The 25,229-nt window shown below is 36.5% G+C and overlaps 1 protein-coding gene and 1 non-coding gene across 2 annotated transcripts in view; one reads left to right on the plus strand and one right to left on the minus strand.

Moving 5' to 3' along the window:
* Nucleotides 1–370: 370 nt before the first annotated feature.
* The window catches only part of LOC121384117 (homeobox protein Nkx-6.2-like), a 38,575-nt gene continuing 13,716 nt past the window's right edge, over nucleotides 371–25,229 (minus strand). Inside the window, exon 3 of the mRNA XM_041514357.1 lies at nucleotides 371–6,059. Within this exon, the coding sequence (XP_041370291.1) occupies nucleotides 5,886–6,059 (174 nt within the window). The 3' untranslated portion in view covers nucleotides 371–5,885. The remainder of the gene's footprint in view (nucleotides 6,060–25,229) is intronic.
* On the plus strand, nucleotides 22,398–22,491 carry Trnam-cau. The gene is made up of 2 exons: nucleotides 22,398–22,434; nucleotides 22,456–22,491. It is a non-coding gene; the product is annotated as a tRNA-Met (tRNA).

Here is a 25,229-nt window from a genome sequence, read left to right on the forward strand (position 1 = left end):
CTTATTGCGTAACAGTGCCTTAATGTTTGTTTTGCGGCTCCACTAAAGCACATTGATTAATTAATCATTAACTATTTGATGTCAAACATTTAGTAATTCTGACATATAGTCGTCAGAGAAAACCCGCTACATATTTCATAATGCAACATGTAATCTTTTATATGCATTTTCCCACAGGCAGGAAAGCACATACCACGGCCTTTGACTAGGTGTGGTGCACTGGTTTGAATGAGAAAACTCTCAATCAGTTAAACGGATCCACCGAGGTGGTTCGATCCTGCGACGTAAGCACCTCTAGCGAGTACTCAACCAACTAAGCTAAACCCAGCCCCTAGCAGTGTATTAACTAAACTAAAACAAAACAAATGACTCATTGTTGTGAATTTAATTTCCAACACAAAAAAAAACATAAACATTATACATGACAGGAAAGTTCCACTGATATCAGAATCACAGTCTCTAGATCCACCTGTATTATAGTACTAGGTGGGGGTAAGAGCACACCCCCAAACGTTCAGTAGAGCTGCCTCTGGCAGCCACGTGAAATGAAGTCTACACACAATAGTTTGCAGCCAGGACTATAATCCTTGTTTTGTTCATATATAAACATCTCATGTTTAAATTATAATATTAGTTTTGCTTTCTTGTATAATATTGTACTTTGGTATATTGCATCAACATAACTATGTTATTATTTGTAATAAATTATTATAATTCTTGATATGAAAAGAAGTCCTTTCGCTAAAAGTTAAACAACTTAAAAATAAATTAATTTATACAGTGTGTTTCACCTACTTTAGAAACAAGACAATAAACAGACCTCTGAAGCGTAATTTCTTCAAAACTACGTGTACATATTATAAACCAGTATATAAATTATTTATGTACCCTAATCATAACATGAAGAAACTAGATGACCTAAAACAGTAATGTTCAAATAGCGACAGAGGAGAGGAAAGAACATACACAAATAAATACGCAAGAAATTTAGAAACACAAAAGGTTAAACTGCATATTTTTGTAAATACCACGTTTTATACATTACATTTACAAAATATATTTTAACAATGACCTTACATATGCTATATGTCATTACAAATGACAAATGCGTTCAATTTGGTATTTAATTATTTGTCAAAAATGAAATAGGTACTGTACAAATAACTGTTAAACAAATATTTAACTTGGACCTTAAAATAGTTAAATATTAAAATTTAAATTTTACAATGCTTCTCAGTTTTTGGGGGTTTTTCATTATATTTTTAAATATATTTATTAATTTAGATGTATAATTCCATCAAAACGTTACAAAATTGCAACCCTTAGATTATTCTGAGGGGCAAAGTATGTAAACTAACATTTATTTTCAATTATATATTTTTATATTTTGTATTTCGTACTGAGTTAAGGTACAAAAGGTAAAATAAATTACCCGAAAGCACCATGGAATTAACACAATAGGTAAACAATAACTATTCCCTTTGAACAGTCACTCGTTAGTTTTTTAGTACTAAGCGCTACCCGGCACTACCTAAAACACGGACCATTTAATCTGCGAAGAGCAACTAGACGTTGAGTGTCGGTTTGTGGCAGCGTCTTTATTTAAATTAATTTAAAAAGATAACACAAAAATAACGAAATAATAGTTAAATATAATAATAGTAATAATGTTTTAAAAAAAAAAATAATAATAATAATAATAATAAAAATAAAAATAATAAGTATTATAATTATTATTATTATAATTATTATTATTATTTATTTGATTTTAAATGAGGGTGTTTTTTGTTTGTTTTTTTTGGGGGGGGTTTGTGTGTGTGTATGAAATGAATCTTTATAATTAGGTCTATATTGTAATGTTTATTTATTAATATACACTGAAAGTATAAATTGCTGAAATACTCCTTAATTGTTTTCCCGCTAATAAAGACATATTTATTGTAAATCAAACTCCAAACGGTTCCTATTTAAGCGCAGATTAAATGGCCGACATGTAACAACATGATTAAGTAAAACAAATAGAAATGACCCGTAGCGGTCATCTACAACACCGGGGTTTTGTCATATTAAAGCCAGCTAGGTTTATGGAACTACAATAGGCGGGTGAATACATTTTAGTTTTGTTATAAAGCACTCTTTAAGTGGGGATCAGACAAAACTACAGGTCTTGGTCCACGCGTCTAAAGCCAATATAGTTCCACTACATTTATTACTGTTAAAGACACCCGAGATTAGGCGATGGTTGGAAACAGGAAGTCGCACACTCCAGCCACTAGGGGGCAGTCGTTGGTACGTGACATGCAAATTAGCCGCTAGTGGGCAGTCGTCTTTTGGTTTCTTTCATATTGCCCACTTTTGCTTTATTGGTATTATTAAAATTGAAGAGTGATTTTTATCAAAATGTATATATTTTAAAATCGATATCAACGAATTAAAAATAATCAAGCTTAATATTTTCAATGCAGATATTACAAAACACTTTGGACTATATTACAAGACATGGCAAATGGTTCATACCAAATCATTCTTGTTGAAAGAAGAATTCAATGTGAAGATTGTAAATGTAAATATAGAGTTAAACCGTTTTTTTAAACCAAACATATTTAGAAAAAACGAACTGTGGTAGTTTATCGTTCCGCACCTTTGCGATGCTTTTATTTGTGAAAGGAAAAGCTAATATTATAATAATTTTATATCTAGTATTTGTTGTGCCTAATGCCAATAGTCAACTCAAAATCATATTATTTTATACACTGCTTGTTTCTTATGTACCATATCCTGAATTACAATTTGTTTTTGAAATAGGTAATCACCACAGTCAATTGCAAGAAGCACCGATTCAGAAGAAGAAGAAGAAAACCTATCTCTGGTACACCTGTTTCCAGTAAATAACTATAGTACAATAATTCCTCGTATGCTGTCGTTTGACGGCATGAGTGTACAGAAATAAAGTTTCAAAGTTTCAAAATATTAAAGCAAAGAAATACATCTGTCGGGTTTGTCCTCTTGAATACAATTAATGACCATTATCCCCACTACCGTATTAATCAAGCGACATTGTTAGCAGACGAAACTTAAACAACTAATCAGCACTTTAAGTGAAGAATGGATCATCTTCGCGCCATTCCAATCAAGCAGACGTCGCCGCCATTTTATCCTTTTTACAAGGCGGGATTGCGATTCGATTTAGGGACAATTTGATACAAATCTGGCTAAACCGTCTACCAAACAATGGAAATTAGTAGCAGGGTCTGCAAAAGATTACACTTTCTTTTTGCGTCTCGAGACGTGATTGATGTTCGTGTATCGATTTCCTTTAATCGGACAAATTATTTAAATATAGACGCCATGCTTAACGCGTTTATAGCGTGTCCTGGCCTGTTACCGACCGCATATTATTGTCGACAAAGGTGCTGTCACGTCCTGCGTGCATTACATGTCTCACATCGCGACAACGGCATGTGACAGCAGTCAGTGACGAATATCACAGGGGCGGGTCTATAGGGGCGCTAAAATCACACTAGAATCAACATATTTCCTAGTTTTTAAATTTAATAACTACTCAAAAGAAGTGACAACACGTTCTGTTTTATTTAATGTTTGAGTTAAAATGTTTGGAAATGTCTGTACAATATTTTCTAGAAATAAGATTATATCCTGTTCTTAAATTATGGATTCTCACCTGCGATGTGTATTTGTTAAAATATTATGATCTAATAGTAATAATTTAAAAATGAAAACATTTAAAATCATAACATTAAAAAAGAGGGGAACAAAAGAGACATATATGTTTTTTTAAAATATACTCAACAGTAATTAACGGCTAGTAGACCATTTTGTAATTCTTTGCCAGTGTCATGATATGTTAGTAGGTTTTGATCGCATGTCACGTCTAAACATTGTTTCAGTAAAGACTGGTCTCGTGCATTTATGAAAAACACAGACATGCGCATTCATCTAGAATTCTTCACACATTGGTTGGAAACAATACTGGTTATTGTATTTGCTCTTCAGAAATCGGTGTTTAAATTAATAAGTTTAAGAACATACCAAAACGTCGACACCTTCTAACGGAAAAAGCTATATATTTCTTATCGTATTTAAAAAAAAAAAAAATTTAAATGCCGAAAGTATTTACTGGCTTTAATTAATGTATTGAGTATACATCATGGGCAGTTCCAGAAGCGACCACATGGCTGGAGGCACTGCTAAAATATACCTACCACAAACAAAACAAAATTAGATTAAATCCATATGTATGTATAGTGGAAAAACGATGCGACAGAACCACCAACCGTAAAATAATAATTACCCCCAGCACCCCACCCACGTGATCAGTTCTGTACCTGCCCTTAACAAAATTACACTGCTTTCATCACCAACGTTATAATTGTCACTGGGCAAGAAATAAATATCAAGCAATACCTTGAGCGTATGAACAATACATCTCTATTTGAAAATAAATCATGAAACTAAAATGAGGTAGCCCTTTCATAGATGCCTATGCAGACCAGTCTAACTCTAACAGTCGAGGAGCAAGTAGCGCGCTACCAGTCTAGTAAATCACGGTCGTGCTTTGACAAATGGCCACCTGATAATAGAGCCTGGAAACGGGGAGCACGGGTAGACTGGGTAAACACAGGGCGGTCGTGTGGGTGGTTGCTGGGTGAGCGGACACAATGTAATCTACAGCAGGGTGTGCCACACGACTCAGACGCTCCACACCACGTCGCAACAGCCTGGTATGAAGCGTCAATTAGTTAGTCTAGATTGGGTGATTTTTATTTTCTGATTGGATTTTGGAAAGGCAACACACACACACACACACGTTCAAGTTAAGAGTCTATGTTTACAGTGAGAGAAGCACCCAAGTAAAGTACAAGAACTAATCACAAAGACTTCCTGGTACAGTCTTAACATCCGAGAAACACACATACCAGTTTTTCAATATCTACTCAACTAGGGTGGGGTTTTTTTCAGACATGTAAAAACTGTTTTAATAATCAGACTATTAAAAACAAAACCCACAAAAATATTATTTGGGTCGAGAAATATTTTGGGTTAAATTCTCAACAAACACAGGATTGTCCTTGAAATCCAGAAGACCTACTAGACCGGAAGCGAATGCTCTCACAGTAATGGTGTAAATAAGAAAGGATGAATATCCGTCTTCCTCATTAATTATGGCCAAATGAGAAGGCTATCTTTAAACGCGGATTAGAGATAATAAATAACAAATGGCCCGACAAGGCTGACATCATATTAATAATAGTCTCAGCTCTCGGGATTTATATTGTAGATGGACGACGGGGTCACGTGGTTCACCTCCTATCGTAGATCACACGAACTACACTCCTGTACAACATTTATAACTTTGATTAATCCTTAAAGGGTTAATTAACGAAATACTTTACATTATTAAAGAAAAAAAAAAAGAAGAAAAAAGCATCTTTAACATGTTTATCGTCTTTTTGCACCTTTTCACTTTTTGTTCAGTGTTCAAACATTGGCACCATTGTTAACGAGCCTCAGGCTGTTCTTCTCTCAGACTGACTCCAGAATCTGATGTCAAGGTCACTGGGGAGCCAATCAGTCATCGTGGACTAAATACAACTGACGACTGTTTCCGCCGGAGCCGAAAATTATCACTACGCTTCCCGCTAGTCGTTATTACGTCATAAACGTAACCTCAGGAAACAAACAGGCTACTCGTTATTACGTCATAACGTGATCACTGTACCAAAACGAATTGTTATTATTACGTCATAGAACTCGTGATCAACAACAAACTGGCGTGAATGGAAGCGTAGACAAATTGAAACGCAATAACGCGTGTTTGTTTTGTTTTGAGTTTAGCACTGTTTAGTATGGAGCTGGCCTGACCCTCAGCACATGTTAACGCCGTTGTGGTCGAGCTGGCCGTCGTCGTAGCTGTCCTGTCCGTCCAGGTCCTCAAGGTCCGACTCCATGTCCTCCGCCTGCTCCTGCTTCTTCTTGGCCGTCGCCATCTCCGCCGCGTGCTTCTTACGCCACTTCGTGCGACGATTTTGAAACCACACCTGTAACATAAAACAAACTCACATAATATAATGCATTTCTTTTCCATTCGGGAGCGGGATGTAGCCCAGTGGTAAAGCGTTCGCTTGATGCGCGGTCGGTCTGGGATCGATCCCCGTCGGGCTATTTTTCGTTCCAACCAATGCACCACGGCTGGTATATCAAAGGCCGTGGTATGTGCTATGCTGTCTATGGGATGGTGCATATAAAAGATCCCTTGCTACTAATGGAAAAATGTAGCGGGTTTCCTCTCTAAGACTATATGTCAAAATCACCGTATGTTTGACATCCAATAGCGGATGATAAATAAATCAATATGATCCAGTGGTGTCATTAATCAAAACAAACTAACTTTTCATTTGTGTGTTTTTGTTTGTTTGTTTGTTTGTTTTCGGGGAGGGTAGTTGGGGGTTTAATGGGTTTATCAAAATATAAATATCGGTTATAACAAACTTCAAAATAGTGACTGAAGACATAGTTGCTTATAAGTATTATCGATGGTACTGTTCGCTGTAGTGCTTAATATTTGGTAAGTATATTCTGTACTAATACAACTAAAAGTTAGTTTGTTTTGTTTAACGACACTACTTAAGAATATTGATTTATTAATTATCGGCTATTGGATGTCAAACAAATGGTAATTTTAGGTCTAGTCTAATGGAGGAAACCCGCTACCTTTTCCCCATTAGTAGCAAATGATTTTTTATATGCACCATCGTGCGTGTGTGCGTGCGTGTGTGCGTGCGTGTGCGCGTGCGCGTGCGCGTGTGCGTGTGTGTGTGCGTATGAGTATGTGCGTGTGTGTGCGAATGTGCTTTTGGGCAGGTGTTGTTTTCTTCTTTTTTTTCCTCTTTCTTATCGGTTATAGCGAACTTCAAAATAGTGCCGATGTAGTGATTACTCTATGGTAAGTATATCGTGTACTAATACTATTAATTAGAATTTATCTTAATACGCTTTCATTTTGTTAAAACTAACTTAATTTCAACAGCAGGATTTGCATTGAATGTTTATACTTTTTTCTCCTCAAATGCATGTTATACCCGTAAACAATTATTTAATTATTTTTACTAAACAATGTCTAGTTGCCATTACGCAAGTTTTGCCGTTTTATAAAGATTTCGTGCCACCCGCATTACCACTATAATTTACTAGGTATCAAATTCTCGAAATTTCTAATAATATTTTGTGTTCTGCCAATAGCATATGTCTTTTCACTAGCAGACGTTTGGCATTAGTAGCTGGTGGTCCCTAAAGACGATTTTCTACAAGTGAAGTCTACCGGGCGACAGTGCGTGTCAGCGAGTGCTGTGTCGGGATTCGGGACACTCACGAAGATAAGTCTTTATGCATCAAGTATTTAACTCCATTTATCATCATCGTGTTTTATGAGACTCTTTAGATGCGTTAGGCGGATTGCCTCTTAATTAGATCAGGTTTAGGACTCTGATAAAGTGCTTGGGAGGACCGTGAAAATACAATTCGCGTCAAATCCAAAATAAACCCTGCTAAATATTTATTGCCTAACAACGCCATGTCGACGTTGGAGAAATCCTGGGCGAAGGTATCCCGGCGTCCTCAGCGTGCCGGGGTCAGCGGTGAAGAAACAGCAAGCTGGCCGTTCAAACGGTCGTTAAAAAGTGTCATGGAGCACTAAAACAGAGAGAGAGTTGCATTATATTTTCATATGAGTTGCTTATACGGTGCATCACGCACGGTTTACGTCCGCGCTCGGGCTTCAAACTGTCGTTATATAGTGTAACAAAAAGTCTATACTGCAAACAGTCGCAACGGAATATGAATTACATCGCGACAGGAACCTTGGTGTACACTTTAACACCTCCGCGTCAGTAAATAGGACTTATAAGTTCTGTCCGGGGAGGACGTCGTAAAGTTTATGCTGCAGTAATTCGACGTCGTTAATACCGTCGTCGGGTCCCCGGTTGATTGCAAGGGGACGTACGATCTGCAGCACTGGCAAATAAAACAAATTTTTACGGCGCACGAATTTTACGTTTTTGTCACACGGTGCATCGCACAGTTGTAGGCGACCCCCCCCCCCCCCCCCCATAGCTGAGTGGGGGTGGGGGGTGGGTAGAGAAAAAAGGCATTACCTTTACGACTTGTTGAATATGGTAATATCTTCGTGCTGTTTCATGCCGGAATGAGTCTTTGACGACCTGGTGGTCTGACAACATGTGACGCTCGAGTTAAGTGCACAAAATATTATGGATTTTTTTTCCAACACGTAACGGACGTAATGGTGTACGTAACGGGCGTAATGGTGTCGTAATCGTTACCGAATCTTTCTGAAAGTTGCTATCTTCACTCAGATAATATATCCTCATAAACAGTTTTCCTTATGCAAATTACAAATCCAATTACTGTAGTAATATGTCGCCACGTGTTTATAATGTCTTGTAGTACAAACTACTAAAATGATAGCAATACCACGCTTCTGATTTTAAAAATTGAAAATAATAAATTTTTATGACGTATATTAGCGATTTTGGGTGAATGATATCGAAGAATGTCGTCGGGTGGTAAGAAATTATTGTTTCCAGTTTAAGTTTTAATAATAAATACATGTCTATATACATGTACATTGTAATGGTGGGGAGTGGGTGATCGGTTTTAAATGATTAAATAATAAATCTTTACTCGAGATTGCAAATTCGATTTTACATTTTTCAGAAACAAACTCTTTGGGCTAGTCAGCGGTTTTTTTGCTGGTTTTTGTTTAATCGAAAGCTAAAGAAAATGCTGTTATGATTTTTTTGTTTTAATTTTGAATATTTTTTGTGTATTTATTCGTTTATTTATTTATTTTTATTTGTTTGATTGTTGATTTTGATTTTGATTTTTTTGTTTTTGTTTTTGTTTTTATTTATTTTATTTATTTCGGAGGTGGATTTCGCGTTGTTGGGTTTTTTGTGGTGGTTTTTGTGGGGTCTTTATGTTTTGTTTGGGGGCTTTTGGGTTGGTTTTTTTTTTTTGGGGGGGGGTGTTGTGTGTGTGTGTGTGTGTGTGTGCGCGCGCGCGCGCGCGTCTCTCTCTCTCTCTCTCTCTCTCTCTCTCTCTCTCTCTCTCTCTCTCTCTCTCTCTCTCTCTCTCTGTGTGTGTGTGTGTGTGTGTGTGTGTGTGTGTGTGTGTGTGTGTGTGTGTGTGTGTGTGTTTCTTTGCTTATTTATTTTTTATTTTTTCTTCTGCGGGTGAGGTGGAGGTACAACTGTCTAATTCCCTCTTATACTGTAACTAAATCTACTATACGACCATACTCCAGAGTGTGTATGTCTACTGGATCTGCCCGTACCTGTCTGGGGCGACATTCAATTTGAAATCCCTCTTTACGATGTCATTATAACAAAATGATTTAAAACTTCAACCATTATCATTTAGTTTTGTGCCAATAACCCCGATCACTTTCAATAGAGAAATGTAAAACTTTCTCCCGTGCCAGGTGTTACCTGATAAAATTAATGCTAATTTGTTCGACTCTCCTAGCCCCGTTGTTCGATTACAAAGAGACCATTGATCCAGCCTTCACGGCTATCGGATCAATAGACTGAAATGTGAAATCTTTATTGCAGGGCTTTTTTTTCTCTGTCTCTCACATATAGGCCCCGCATGAAAAACCTATCTTACTTGTGTTTGGCAAATCGTTCGTTCACCGTGGATTGCCCACCCAGAAGAATGGACAGAGTTAAAAGATCTTTGTAATATACACGAAAGAAAATGACATTAGTGATCGACTTTATAAGAAGACAGGTCATTGATCCTTGCACGTGAATAGTATAGGAGAAAGTGTTTTGTCGATTTCTGTTTATTGAGTGAAATGAAAAGTAATTATTATCATATAGATTCGTGATCGGAATATTATAGAAAAATGTTTATACTTATTCGACAAGAGGATAAGATATACTTTGTCAATTTCACAGTCCCGCTGTTCGAGTTTGACCACATAGAATTCATTCGTTGCCTTTCCTGGGTATTTACCGGTACTATAAAGCATATATACCAGTATGATAAATTATACTAACCAGTAATAACAATAACATCGATCAGTACCATAAATTACATATATCACCATTCAGTTATATTTACCATTAGCAAAAGTTATGTTTACTAGTAATATCAATTATAAGTACCTGTATCATAAATTATATTTACCAGTCATATCAATTATGTTTACTTTCGTTCATATTCAATAGAGATATCATTTGGATTTGGTGGTACCATAAATTATATTTACTAGTAATATTAGTTATATTTACCAGGATTATTAAATACACATTTTCCAGTGATATATCTAACACTTACCAAGATTATAAAATACACATAGTTCAGTATTATCAGTTACATTTACACTATTACATATATATTTTGCAATAATATCAGTTATATTTACCAGTGCCATTAACTATGACCAGGACTATTAAAGACATTTTTATTATCCTGTTATTATTTAAATCTGTAAAATAAAATTTATCTGAACTATGTTTAATCACTACGTTAATCAAACGACTAGCAAGCAAGGTAGCATTTTATTTGATGACGCCAAAATGTGTTAGTCGATGCAATAAAGTTGTTTTTCATTTGTCCAAATTTAGGTATTAAATTATTTTAAAACAAATTAAATTACCGACTGTTACACGATAATCATATACTAATGAACCAAATATATAGAGTAATAATAGTAACAACCACGGCCACAATAATACGTGTACTACTAAAAACTGTAGTGGTGATGGCGGCAATGGTAGGTAATAGTAGCAGCAGTAGTAGTGGTAGTAGTAGAAAAAGTAGTAGTAGTAGTAGTAGTAGGTTAGAAGTAGTAGTAGTCATGATAGTAGTAGTAGTAGTAGTAGTAGTAGTAGTAGTAGTAGTAGTAGTAGTAATAGTAGTAATTGTTGTTGATAGTAGTAGTAATTGTTATTGATAGTAGTAGCAATATTAATAGTAAGTCAGTAATAATAGTAATACCAGTAGTAGTTAGTAGTAGTAAGTTAGTAGTAGTAGTAGTAGTAGTAGTAGTAGTAGTAATAATAGTAGTAGTAGTAGTAGTAGTAGTAGTAATAATAGTAGTAGTAGTAGTAGTAGTAGTAGTAGTAGTAGTAAGTTAGTAGTAGTAGTAGTAGTAGTAGTAGTAATAATAGTAGTAGTAGTAGTAGTAGTAGTAATAATAGTAGTAGTAGTAGTAGTAATAATAGTAGTAGTAGTAGTAGTAGTAATAGTAGTAGTAGTAATAGTAGTAGTAGTAGTAAGTAAGTAGTAGTAGTAATAGTAAGTAGTAGTAGTAGTAGTAAGTAAGTAGTAGTAGTAATAGTAAGTTAGTAAGTAATAGTAGTAGTAGTAGTAAGTTAGTAAGTAGTAGTAGTAGTAAGTTAGTAAGTAGTAGTAATAGTAAGTTAGTAAGTAGTAGTAGTAGTAGTAGTAGTAGTAGTAAGTTAGTAAGTAGTAGTAGTAGTAGTAGTAGTAGTAGTAGTAGTAGTAGTAGTAGTAGTAGTAGTAGTAGAAGTAGTAGTAGTAAGTTAGTAAGTAGTAGTAATAGTAAGTTAGTAAGTAGTAGTAGTAGTAGTAGTAGTAGTAGTAGTAGTAGTAGTAGTAGTAGTAGTAGTAGTAATTAGTGGTGGTGGTGGCATTAATAGTAGTTACATAATTATTTTTAAGGTATTTGTCGCACGGTTATGACATTAGACTGGGGTCGATACGTGTTTTATGGAGCAAATAGAAATATCGAACGAGACCCACGGAACGAGGTTTATTATATGTGCGCCCCATTACTATTATACTGACCTCATCCCAGCGCTATGATTGTTTTATTACACGGGTTTACTGCATCATTGAATTAATAAACCAGATATAAAACTAAATATACATTTCAATCAACCCGTTTAATCGGAGTCAGCTTCCAGTTTTTATTGTTAATATTTGTAATATACAATTTGAACTAAATTGTTTGGATTTATTTTGTACACAAATTATGTCATATAATTAATTAATAATACTAAATGGTTAAAGATGTGGTATTTCTGCCCTGAAACTAGTCACTGGCGAAGTCAGATGTTGTGCCCAGAGTAGACGTGCCTAAACTTTAATTGGGTGTAGTTACGTAAATGCAGTTTATCCATCCATTCTTTCATCCATATTTTGTCTAAACAGAATGTGTTATTTGGAAATATTTAACAACGGATGCAAACCTCAGGATAGTCCCTTTAAAAACTCGTCGAAATATGTTTTTAATGAAATATGATTTTAAAATGTGACCTCAACTGAATGTGCCAACACGTTTCGTACAAGCTAAACATGTTCTATGAAATCGATTGTTACATTTCATTTGCCGCAGAAGCTACGATATTGTAACTTAATGGATACTTTTTATGATTTATTTATACGATTTTTACGAAATACACAAATAACTGTCCAATATTCCTTAAAAAAACAAAAGGCTCTCAGTTTATGAAATTATCATAACATAAAGTAAAAAAAGTAAAAATGTATAAATAACAAATGCAGTGAGTTTTAATAATAAATTAATCACTCAAGCTGCAATAAAATAGAGATTTGCCAAGTTATCCCCCTTTTAATGTTTTTTTTTTTTAAATATGCGTTCTAAGGACATAAAAACATGACGTTAATTATTTATGTTATTAACACCTTAAAATATTACATCTTGATTGTTGTATAGAGATCCGTATTGAACACGTTGCATGTGTAGTGCAAGTCTTCCTATTTCCAGTCAGCGGTGCGTGGCTGTTTGCGTCATTAGTAAACTACAGGTGATATGTCGAACTGAAAATCAGATTCCTTCCAGCCATCGCGTGGCCGCCGGTGCGAAACTAACATCTTTTACCTAATGTAACATTAATACAGTAATTAGCGATTTCACTTGGAAACATATCCTCTGCACGTGCGTCGATGGCTGGTATGTTAAAGACACGAAATGTGGGTAGAGAATAGAAATGTGTTTTCCGACTTAAAGACACGTGTTGTGTTTGTTAAAGAGATTTTCTATATTCTCGTAGTCTGTGAATTAATGTGTATAGTATTACTGTAAGGAGAATACAAGTGTACGGTTGTGACTAAAAAAAATCGGAATTTGAAATAGTTTATCAAGATTAATTTTACATATGTACAAAAATAGATATTAAGTCTATTTTTGTATAGATATGTGTTGAAATAGATCTTCGTTTTATTTAATTGCAATTTTTAATTTGGGTCACATAAAAATGCATCGTTACCTAAATCAACGCATATAAAGTGGAACACTTTCTGAAATGTTTATTTGTACACTGTACATAAATAGCACGAACTTTGTATATTGCTGCTGACGATAGCGAAAACATATGAGTTTATTAACCCTGTAGTTATGTTTGTGTTTACCATTAGTAATCCGTGTTATAGAAGGGGCAATATTTTGAAATAAATCCAGTAACGTTAAAGTATATAAATTGATTTTTAAAAAGTTCGATTAATCGACAAGTCCATGGTGCATTTAAATGGAAATGTTAAACATATCTACACGTTTTGAAATGACATCATAAAACCGCTTCTGACTTGCTTAACAGTGCTGTTTTTATCATTTCTCTACGAACGGAAAATGTTAATATTTACTTTGGACGTCACAAGAAAACCCTGTCTACGTCTTTACCGGGATTGTTTTCTTACTTCTCTGAAAACAACATTTTTATATTTTCTTCTGTTTTTATAACAGATAATCTACCATAAAATCTGCTTGAAATGAACACGAGACAGAGAGAAAAGAGAGCGGCGTGTATATTTCACAGTTATTGACAACACCTTAATGTGTTGAGCTTTCAAAGAATGGGTGAAACTGAACGCCTTGTAATAGACAAATAAGAATCTCGTGGCATTCAGAATCAATTATAGGTGAAATCGACACCGCGGACAAAGGGAGAAAGTAGAAATATCTTTTGATAGGTTTTAATCGAGTGTTAAGGACTGTTTCACAACCTGAAAATATGTCTAGCGGATCAGATAATGAGCGCTGCAGGGAAATACTCTTACACTTTCTCAATGGGTGTCTCGAAATGTGCTCAGAGATATCCTCCATAGACGTGTTAACGCGTTCTCCGTCAGTCTCGAAAACAGGGATATATGCACCAATAACCTGGCCCATTTGTTGTTATTAGCAGTTAATATGTTTTCATGTCTCTAAGTAGAAATTATTCAGAATCATTTTGTCGTTTTCGTATTGGAGAAAACCGCCCCGCGATTATTTTTCCTTCGGTTGTCTACATTTCGCTAGTAATTTTCCTCCGGGGTGGTCCTATTCTGATATCGCCCACAGCCCGGGACGCTGCGCACGGCGATTAAAGTGTTCAAAAAACAATATGGGCTTAACAAGCGCATCTGACAAATCGCTCTGCCTGCAAGCCCATAAAACGACCACATGCGTTTTGCGAAAACGATTATAGCAGAGCGCGGGACATGTTGTTGTAACACACATTGCATGCATAAATCAAACATACCAATGACACACGATAGGGGCAGAGGACTAACACAGAAATACCTCCAGCTAGCAGTTGAAAGCGAGTATTTGTTTTAAATCTTTCATAGACGGTCTGGACCCCGGGGTAGGGGCAGTGAACCCCGAACTATGGGGGGCGGACCACACCGGCGGGACAAACAAGGGTCGGAGCGATTCGCTCGAATGAAGTGTCAGAGGAAATGGATGTGTTTTTCTTTGTCGATTGTTTAGAATTTCACTTGTCAATAGCTCGTGCTGTTCGCTACTGATAAATGTATTATATACACACAGTTATCGGCATTCACAAATTTTGCTTTCGGTGTAAGGTAAATAAATAGGTGACGCGAAAAACATCAGAATTGCATGATTTAGAATTGTTGGTGATAATAAACGTGTTAAAGAACTGCAGTATGTTGAAACCAGTGGTACCGTATGTTGGCCGGAACAAGCGAGAACGTTATATTCAGAAGACAACGGTCGAGTAGAAAATAATTATTACTTTTCTAAACCATATCGTGCTACAATGGACCGACAGACATGTAATAAACAGACAATCCGTTTGGATTGACTGGCCGAGACAGACAGACAAACAGACAGACAAAAAAGCCATTAATTAAATAAAGATGTGTCTGTTTTGCCTTAAAATATATAGGGGCGAATCCAGGATGTTAAGAAGGAGGGGGTAAGTTTAATAAGTTAGACTGTGAAACTGTAGCAGGTGCTATAACACCAGCAAAATCTTCACGCAAAACCCATTGAATAACAGGTTTTTTTACTTGGATGCTAAAGGGTTAATCCCCCAGAGATCCGCCACTGATATATTACTACCGAAATGATTAATGATATTCGTTATAAACAAAACTGCTCTAGTCACTATCAGCAGAAAAACATTCCGTAAAATTCGTGAAATAAAAATCGAACAAAATAACTGACTTGTATTATTTAGCAACCATCGATTTCTCTATTAAACTAGGAAATGGCCATTATTAATGCCGCATAAAGTTAACCCTATGTACAGTAACGATTATCTACTCCATATTTGAACACCATTACAACTGTCAACACATTGTTCAACTGTATTTAATATTTTATTTATTAATATATAACATATCAAGATCTGAACGAGCGCACGAATGCTAACAATAGAACATGCAAGCATGTCAAATTTATGACTGGCTTGTCTAAACTGTGAAAACGAAACCTATAATTAGACACGACTCCACTAGTGGGTCTGTTGCCGAGTAACAGATGGTATTATTGGCTCAATCAGAAGCGGACTTGTAGCCATATAATTATGTCAAGGTGAATTGTATTGGTAGACTGAATGGAGTGACATCGATGTGGGACAATTATTAATACGCAGTTTTATGATAGTGATAGCGACGTTATTGCTACTGCTACTGATGCTGCTGCTGCTGTTGTTAGTGTTGTTGTCGTTATTACTACTGTTGCAGCTGCTGTCACTACAACTACTACTGCTGCTGCTATTGCTGCTTATGCTACAACTACTACTGCTGCTGCTATTGCTGCTTATGCTACAACTACTATTGCTGCTTATGCTACAACTACTATTGCTGCTTATGCTACAACTACTACTGCTGCTTATGCTACAACTACTATTGCTGCTTATGCTACAACTACTACTGCTGCTTATGCTACAACTACTATTGCTGCTTATGCTACAACTACTACTGCTGCTTATGCTACAACTACTACTACTGCTTATACTACAACTACTACTTCCAGGGCCGTACCCTGATCAAAATCCTGGGGGGCACTACTTTGTATAAACAAATTAAACACGGAGATGTGTATGCTATTTTCTGGAGTAAAAAAAGGTGAGATTCTCAGTGGGACAGCTGACCCCCCCCCCCCCCCACCTGCCCTCCGGAGGGTACGACCCTGACTGCTATTAAAACTACATGTACTTTTGCTATTAATACCACTACCAATGCTGCTACATTTACTGCTACTACCCTACTTCTACTATTGCTACCATCACCATTACTACCACTGCTATTGCTGCTGCTGCTGCTACTACTAGTGGTAGTAGTAGTAGTAGCAGCAGTAGTAGTGGTGGTGGTAGTGGTACTGGTAATAGTAGTAGTAGTAGTAGTAGTAGTAGTAGTAGTAGTAGTAGTAGTAGTAGTAGTAGTAGTAGTAGTAGTAGTAGTAGTAGTAGTAGTAGTAGTAGTAGTAGTAATTAATAATATGAACATCATTATGCTGAATTAAATTATTATCATCATAGTAACAACATCATTATCTCCGTAATCATCATCATCATTGTTATTTTTATTTCATAATTTAAAGTCAGTCATGTTCGAACCATTCCGTGGCACAGCTATTCTAAACGTATAAAGTTCGACACAAGAGAATCTTGAAACGGCGAAAATAATGTGTCGATTTCTGCCAAACGGCGGCACGTGTCTAGCGATGCAAAATGCCGCTCGCGCCATCTCGCGGGAGTCGACACGAGGGCTGACAACTCAATTTGAAATTTATCTTTGGTAGAGCACACCAGCTTGTCAAATTGTAGTCAACTAAGCGTGCAAAGGCTGCGGCACTTAGACGGAATTAAACTTTATCTTGGAGAAAATGAAATTAATATAAAAGCGAAATAAAATTTCATTAACAAGAATTGAATGTTTGATGACTTTCTTTTGGCGTGCATTGAGCATCGCCCGGCCAGGCGTGGAACAATTGGGCCAGATTTGGTTAGAGAAATAGATTTTCTCTTTGACTGCACACGGCTGAATATAACGTAATGCTCGTCTCATGTTTCCGATTTGTGCCATAATTTCATTTCAGTTTCTTATTCCACGTATAGAAATATTAAAATAACACTTAAGACAATGGGCGGAGTAACGCATGGCGTGGTTTAGGATTCGTGACTTGCTATGTTCAATGATGCGTTGTGACAAAAGTAAAGACCTTTTTTATTATCAACATAAGATTTTTTTCTCTTAAAGCTGTAGTCTCTAGAATATTTTTTATATTTAATTATTTAGAATATGTTATAAACTTTCTTTATTCTTAATGTGCTATTTTTCGATTTCATTTTGATGTTATGTACAATCCAGGTCACGTTAAAATGTGAACGTGAACGATTTAACGCGAGGTAAAAGATGAAACATAGTTCTGCATTTACTTTCTATATCTTATTTCCAAACGATTTTGGAAAATACCTTTGTTTATTGATATTTGTACAGTCTACAGCGATTACAAACAATACCATGTTTAGGTGTTTATTGATATCTGTACAGTCTACAGCGATTACAAACAATACCATGTTTAGGTGTTTATTGATATCTGTACAGTCTACAGCGATTACAAACAATACCATGTTTAGGTGTTTATTGATATCTGTACAGTCTACAGCGATTACAAACAATACCATGTTTAGGTGTTTTGTGGAAAAAATCAAAACCGTATCTCTGCATTATGCAGAGCCGCGTGGGCATTTGACAAAATAGTGGTTGATTCCATGACAGCCGCGTGGGCATTTGACAAAATAGTGGTTGATTCCATGACAGCCGCGTGGGCATTTGACAAAATAGTGGTTGATTCCATGACAGCCGCGTGGGTATTTGACAAAATAGTGGTTGATCCCATGACAGAGCTAGCTCTGGCACTCGCCAAATTCGACAATTGTGCATTTTAAAAGAAAATGGCAAATTTTATTTTCATTTGGCGAAATAATTTTATGTAATTATTGACGTTTTGTAAAAAAAAAAAACGAAGTTTCTGCAATTTGTTTTTAATTTAACAGAAATTTGGCGAAATGTTCTGCTCACCCTGAACTAGCTCTGCACGAATGTCGCTTATAGGAGGACAGCCACTCGCTAGGAGGACAGCCACTCGCTAGGAGGACAGCCACTCGCTAGGAGGACAGCCACTCGCTAGGAGCTCGTTTACTGGACAGTACGTCCGTCCTGCTCGTCTCATGATGTAGTATGTGCTGTCCTGTCCGCGGGAAAGAGCATGTTAAATATCCCTTGCTACCAATGGGAAAATATATATCAAAGTTCGTGGTATATTATGCTCTTTCTTTTGTTACATGCATATAAGAGTGCCCTTGCTACTAATAGAAAAATGTAGTGGGTTTCCTCTTCAAACTGTCGTAATTACCATGTATTTGACATCTAATAACTGATTAATCAATCACTATGCTCTAGTGGTGTCATGCTATTTTGGTATCATTAAGCAAAACAAATAATTGATTAATTAATGTATCAGTCAATCAATCAATGTGCTCTAATGGTATAATTAAACTAAAACTTGTTTTTATATATATAACTGAAAACTACGTCTTGGAATAATCAAATGTTTGCAATCCAATAGCAGCCGATGAATGAATCAATGCGTCCTAATGGTGTCGTCAATCGACGCCAGCTTTTAGTAAACTGTGTTCTCAGACCGAAAACAAAGCATACAGCTTTAAGACTGACAAAGCATGCTGAGTTCAAAGGAACAGAGATCAGGGCTCTGGACTGTTACACAACCGTGCACTATTGAGTGGGATACGCTCTTGGTGTGAAGTGCAAACACATTTCTTTCGCATCCCTTATCAATGCTAGATTCGATTTGACATGGTCTGCAGAATTTAATCAGTGCGACCAAATCAAATAATTCCCTTTTTAAGAAAGCGCCATAAATTTTACTAATTATTTTACGCTCGACACGGGCCCACACCGAGATGGCATAACAATTCATCAAGTCTACGGAGAGGGGTTTTCAAGTAAATAAATACGGCTTCTCTCCATTATTCTCTACAACAACAACGTCAACTGTTCTTAGATGCCGTTCTGTCTATATTGTTCTGTAATAAAAAAGACCTACTTCAAGAAATGTTGTCTGTTATTTTCTAAATAATTACGACCAATTGTCCATTGACTTTTCTGTAGTAAAACGGTCAAATCTTAAACGTCATTTCTTAGATTTTGTTTAAACACTGAGGTAAATAATGTAAATATAATTTCTATTTGTTTTTAGCAAAATAATATAAATATTTGAAATGTTTGCCCCGTTATTATTTTTTTAACATATTAAAAACTATCCCCAAATTGTGTTTATACTGTTACATAATAACTAAAGGTCAAAATTAAAACGTATCATATTTTGTTTCATATCAAAGTTGGCTTCTGCCTGGGTTTTTGTTTTCAGCAACAAAAAAAGTTAAATTCTAAATATTGCTTGTTATATTATATAGCATAAATATTAGTTTTATCAACATTTAATTAAATTTTGAAATAAGATGATTCTATAGCAGTCATTAACGTTTGATACTAGATAGTTAGTGGCTGGGTAATTGAGGAATACATTGGAAGTGAAATAAAGCCTTTATTGTAGGGTTTATTCTTGCTAAAGTTACTGTTTAGGCATGATGGGTTGTTTTTTTCCCAAATATTCATTGAATGTGTTCACATGTCATACAAAAAAAACCTGCCCAACGAACTAGCTATGTGTATAAAAGATGTCCTGGATGGATGTTTCTTAAATACTGGTTAACATGATTTCTTGTTCAAGTAAGAATCCGTGTAGCAAACTAATCTGAGTGTACCAACAAATAATTAAAAGCAATGTGATCAGGACTCGGAAATTACAAACATTGTTTTACTGATTTGTTTTGGCCTAAACTGTGTCTGTCCGTAACGATAACTTAGTATCACATTTTAGGATGACACCGTGCACATTAAGAAATCCGCAAAGCGCATTATTTCCGAGAAGCAGTCGAGTACGCCAAGCCGGTTAATATGGCAGATATGACACACAATGACATTTACCAGCACAACACAGCTGTAGGATTCTTGTATTTTTAAAAAGCTGGGATCTTTCACTCTGTTTCCGCAATAAGATTTTGTTAGATTAATTTGGTTCCAGAATGGTTATATAGGAAATGTATCTAGATAAATCCATGATAGCATTAAAATTAATGGGTCAGATTCATAGACGTTTAAGACGGCACTTCACTGAGTGTTCAGGAGGAATTTGTCCTGGGTTTGTTTTAAGGTGGCCTTAATTCCACGTACGATTATGTGTATCATAACATAACACAAAACATAATAGAAGCAGTGAGAACTTAACACACCTTAAGCAATAAAACAAGCCAAACAATTCTGTTTATCAGAATGTATCAAGGTTTTGTTCTGAGAAATTCTCAGCTCCTTAGTAATTGGGAGGCTTGCCGTCCCCCATCCCCACATTCCCTGTATCGTTTGCGTATGGTCAGGTAAAAACGCAGATAAAACTCATGTACGGGAAAAGTAAAACCAAAATAAGATAACTATTGTCATCAAAATAAATGTTAAACTTTATTGTCGCGTTATGAATCAAAATCACTCCACATAATGGAGTCCAAAATATATTTGGCAAAGCAATGACGTCACCATTCTGACTTAAATATCAGATGCGGATCCAACAGGATCTGATGAAGAGAGTGGATTCCTCAGACTTGGAAGTGCCGTGAACAACACATCGTCAATAGGGTTTCAAATGAAGGTAATCATATGAACTGATGATTACAAATACAAATGTCACAGGTAAGACATCTTAATATTTAGACGTCGGCTGGGCGTTTCTCGGCAATACCTACACAGGATACATGCTATTGTATTTATATACAATGGTTGTCTGTTTTGCAACTTGCACCCTTTCCATAGAAAAACCTTGCATCTCTCCTTGTGTGATATGCACGACGTAAGCGCATAAAATAATGAATGTGCCAGTATAGTCACCAAATGTCTATGTGAAAGTGATAGAATTGTAAGAAACATGCTAATAAACAGGAGAATAAGAGAATATTATATACTTATGACTATAACCATTATTTATTTCAGTCACATATGTTATTCATCTAACTTGAGGTGTGGCCGAAAATGGGTCTTAATCCATAGTTCGCGATATGTCGGACAAGGAATAGTAAAACTATAATAGATCTAATAGCGAGTCTTACATTTCCTAGAAACAAGCTGTCAGTCACTACACGTATTGTCAGTACCTAATCGCACGGAGGATCCCTTTTGGGTCGCGGTCCTTTGATCTGTCCTCATAATGGGTTATCAGTCACTCCCGAATCTCAGCACACGTGTAGGATTAAATATCAGATATCAGGGTCTTTGTGCACGCGCCACGCCTCAGCTCGTGAGAAAAGAACCCTAATTCTCTTCTTTGTAACGTCTTCTCTCATTGGTTATCATAGACAAGCATTATGAACCTGTTATCGACTATGTCCTATTATCGTTGACTTCAAGGTGAATACTTATAGGATTAGCAAGTGTTGTACACACCTATTTTGTGTCCAAAACATTCACATTTCCTGCCCTAGGTTGGGTCAGGCTTTTGATCAGTTGTGGACCCTGCTGTTGTTTATGTTGTTTTTTGTCTACAGGGAGAGGGTGTGGAGAGTACTGTTTCAAGAAAATATAATACTAGTAATATATATTCCATTAAGTTATTTATGCATGTGCACTTGAAATTAAGTTTTTATGTGGCCGTAAATATGTTTATCTCGATGGATCCATTCAGCTGATTGGGTTTTTTCTTGTTCCAACCAGTGCACCACAACTGGACAAAGGTCGTGGTATGTGTTTTCCTGTCTGTGGGAAAGTGAATATAAAAGATCCCTTGCTGTATTAGAATAAAATGTAGCGGTTTTCCCCCTGATGACTACGTGTCAGAATAACCATATGTTTGACATCCAATAGCCGATGATTAATTAATCAATGTGCTCCAGTGGTGTCGTTAAACAAAACAAACCGTTTCTCTTCTTTTTGTTCTCACCCTTTCTGACCTAGCGCCAGCTGTCCACGCTTTGACTGCATAGTCAGTACAGCGAATGTTATACGTAGCCTCGGTAGCGCAGTAGGTAGCGCGTCAGTCTCATAATCACAAAATTAATTAGAGCAATCTGAAGGTCATGATTTCGATTCTCACCCGGGGTATATTTATTTTTCTTTTCATTTTATTATGATAAATTATATGCCCAAAATATCTATCTTTTTCATTAAATTAGAATTACTTGTTATAATATAATAATTATATAAAGGAAGATACCAGTGGGTTCGAAAACTTTAATGGTCCTGGGATGATGGTATTGGGGAGGGGGGGGGGGGGGTGTTATAGTTTTTAGTTGTTTTTATTTCTTCTTTTTTTTTGGGGGGGGGGGGGGGGGGGGGGGGGAAGGGAGCGATCTTTGTTTGGTGGATTGTTGTTGTTGTTTTTTGTTTATTTGTTTGTATGTTCTTTTTTCTTTTTTTTTTTTTAAACATGTTTAAATGAAGAATTACTTTATTTATGCTTCTATCAAATGCCAATTCTCTTCGCCGATACTCAAAAACACACACACGAGATATTACCATGTTTGTCTTTCAATCAAAGATGAACACCAGCTTTAAAGTAAAAACCCGAACACGTAGGTTCCCGTCTTTAGACCGCCAACACGCGGAAGTCATACACTTATATTTATTTGTGATACGAGATTTGGCAGAGGGAAATCAAACAGAATCAAATAGACCATGTTCTTTCGTCTCCAATATCTTTCGTCTGATGACTGCCAGTTGCCGGAAGAGCTTCGCGCTGTCCGCTGGGAACGTGGATCTCACGCCAGAGTTTCCATGTCGTCTTAGTTAGTTGGAGGGCGACTCTCTCGATAAAAGAGCAACTCCTTTGAGGCGCTTTACGCTGTTTATACAGGAGGCTCCCGTCAAAAGGAAAACCAGTGTAAGAAAAGTCGATTGTTTCGGTATTGCTGGTGATTTGAATACACCTTGATTGGGAGGCCAACATGTCGGGGCTTTATTTTTTATTAGGATTCGCCAGGACACACGACAGTTTTTATTTTATTTTATTATGATCTGAAAATGATAGATTCGCACTGAACACTGAAGCTACCATTAAGTTGCATTAACCCATCTACCTCTGGTAGATAGGACTTCTGGGTAGATAATATAGGAGTGAGCCCAAGGCAGGCGTGCTTGAATTTGTGGATGGAAGCTCGTGTCAAACGGTCGGTTTAGTCGAAGGAAAGAGTAACCCGATAATGTTTCGTGTTTGTTTATAATTCATGGCAACATATATCATGGTAAAATCAAAATACAGATCTAACACATCTAACAGATTATATATAAAAAAAAGTACATATTATAAGAAAATGTATTTTCTTATTTTTTTTCCGATTGGTTTGGTCTCATAAATTGTCTTTCTTAAAGGGACATTAAAGCTAGGTTCAAACCATCCTTTCTAGGCAAGATCTTGCAGGGGTTTCCAAGAACGGGAACGAGAAATAATACGTGATCAGAGACGAACGAACGAACGAACGAACGAACACACGAAGAACGAAAAGGTATGCAGGAAGGAAAAGAATAGCCGCTCAACACCATTTAACACCAAGCCTTAATTAAGTCATATTAAAGCTAATCGCGCACACTGATGCGATCGTAAACCGGTCATTTATAACGAGTTACGCTAAAGGGCCTATCTCTTTCATCTCCATGCAAAGTCACCCATCCCGCGCGCCCACAACAGGTGGGGAGTCAGTCTATCGTAATGTATGAGCTGCCAATTACTAGATAGGTACACCATTACCCTTTCACAGCGTGCCGCTCGGTGTATTGTGAGGAGTTCCAATGAGTAGGCAACCTGCTGGGTATCAGTCTATGACTAGTGGATAATCATTTCAATGGCGGTTTAGTCGAGTGAATCCGACCAAATGTATCAGACCTAGCTCTTCCTCCATTGTCAGCGCCTGGGTAGGAGAGGACACAGAGGATCTCCCGTCGATAAACTGCTATTAACATTCCCTAATGTAACCAAATAAAATTTCCAATGCTCTTTTCGTCTTTAAAAGAGAATTGTGTTTTCATGTTAATGATATGTAAATAAGGTATACAGGTGCTGAGTGCGGAAATAATAATGAGGGAGGGAGGGAAAGGGAACGTTTAGCTGGTGGGAAAACGGGCTGGCGCTTGTAATACCGTGGCAGAAAAAAATATGTTATTCGTCCACTGTTCATACAATCTGAATGACAAAACCGTAATCCGTGATTAAAATCTGATCTCTGCTCAAGATAGAGTCTAAAGGAAGTTTTAGGCGAAGTCGTGATTGCTTCCATGGTCCACTATCAGGTGCTCGTCCTTAGGAGGACCGCCACTCCCCTAGTGCACCGCCTGTAGGATGACTGCCTGTGGACCCTATTCCCAAATATACTTAATATGGTTCGTACAATACTAGTAGTAGGATCGCATTCAATGAGTTACTTGCACGTCCGATCCGACCAGTGATCCGCATCTGGTATATTTAAGGCTGTGGTATGTACTGTCTTGTCCTGATTGCAAGTATGAACACTTTATATCAGCATAAGTATGTACACCGACACTACACATTTCCTACTGATGTACAATGTATTGCTTACATTATATACCATCACCATCACATATCTGTGAACATTATTATAATCTGTCTATATGTGTCTATGACTGTTTCTATGTATTTGGTAAATAATAATACACACATAAGTCTCCTTGCATAACAATCCATTTTAATGTTATGTCTTCAGTGTAATTTAAAGTTTAACTTAATTGTCGTGTTTTTATCCATTTAAGGTCCAAGCACGCTGTTCCGGGCACACAATTCAGCTATCTGAGTAGTGTGTTCAGGACTGGGGTTATTAGTTGCTTATGAA

Source organism: Gigantopelta aegis, chromosome 10 (genome assembly GCF_016097555.1).
Source record: "Gigantopelta aegis isolate Gae_Host chromosome 10, Gae_host_genome, whole genome shotgun sequence".
NCBI classification, from domain to species: domain Eukaryota; kingdom Metazoa; phylum Mollusca; class Gastropoda; order Neomphalida; family Peltospiridae; genus Gigantopelta; species Gigantopelta aegis.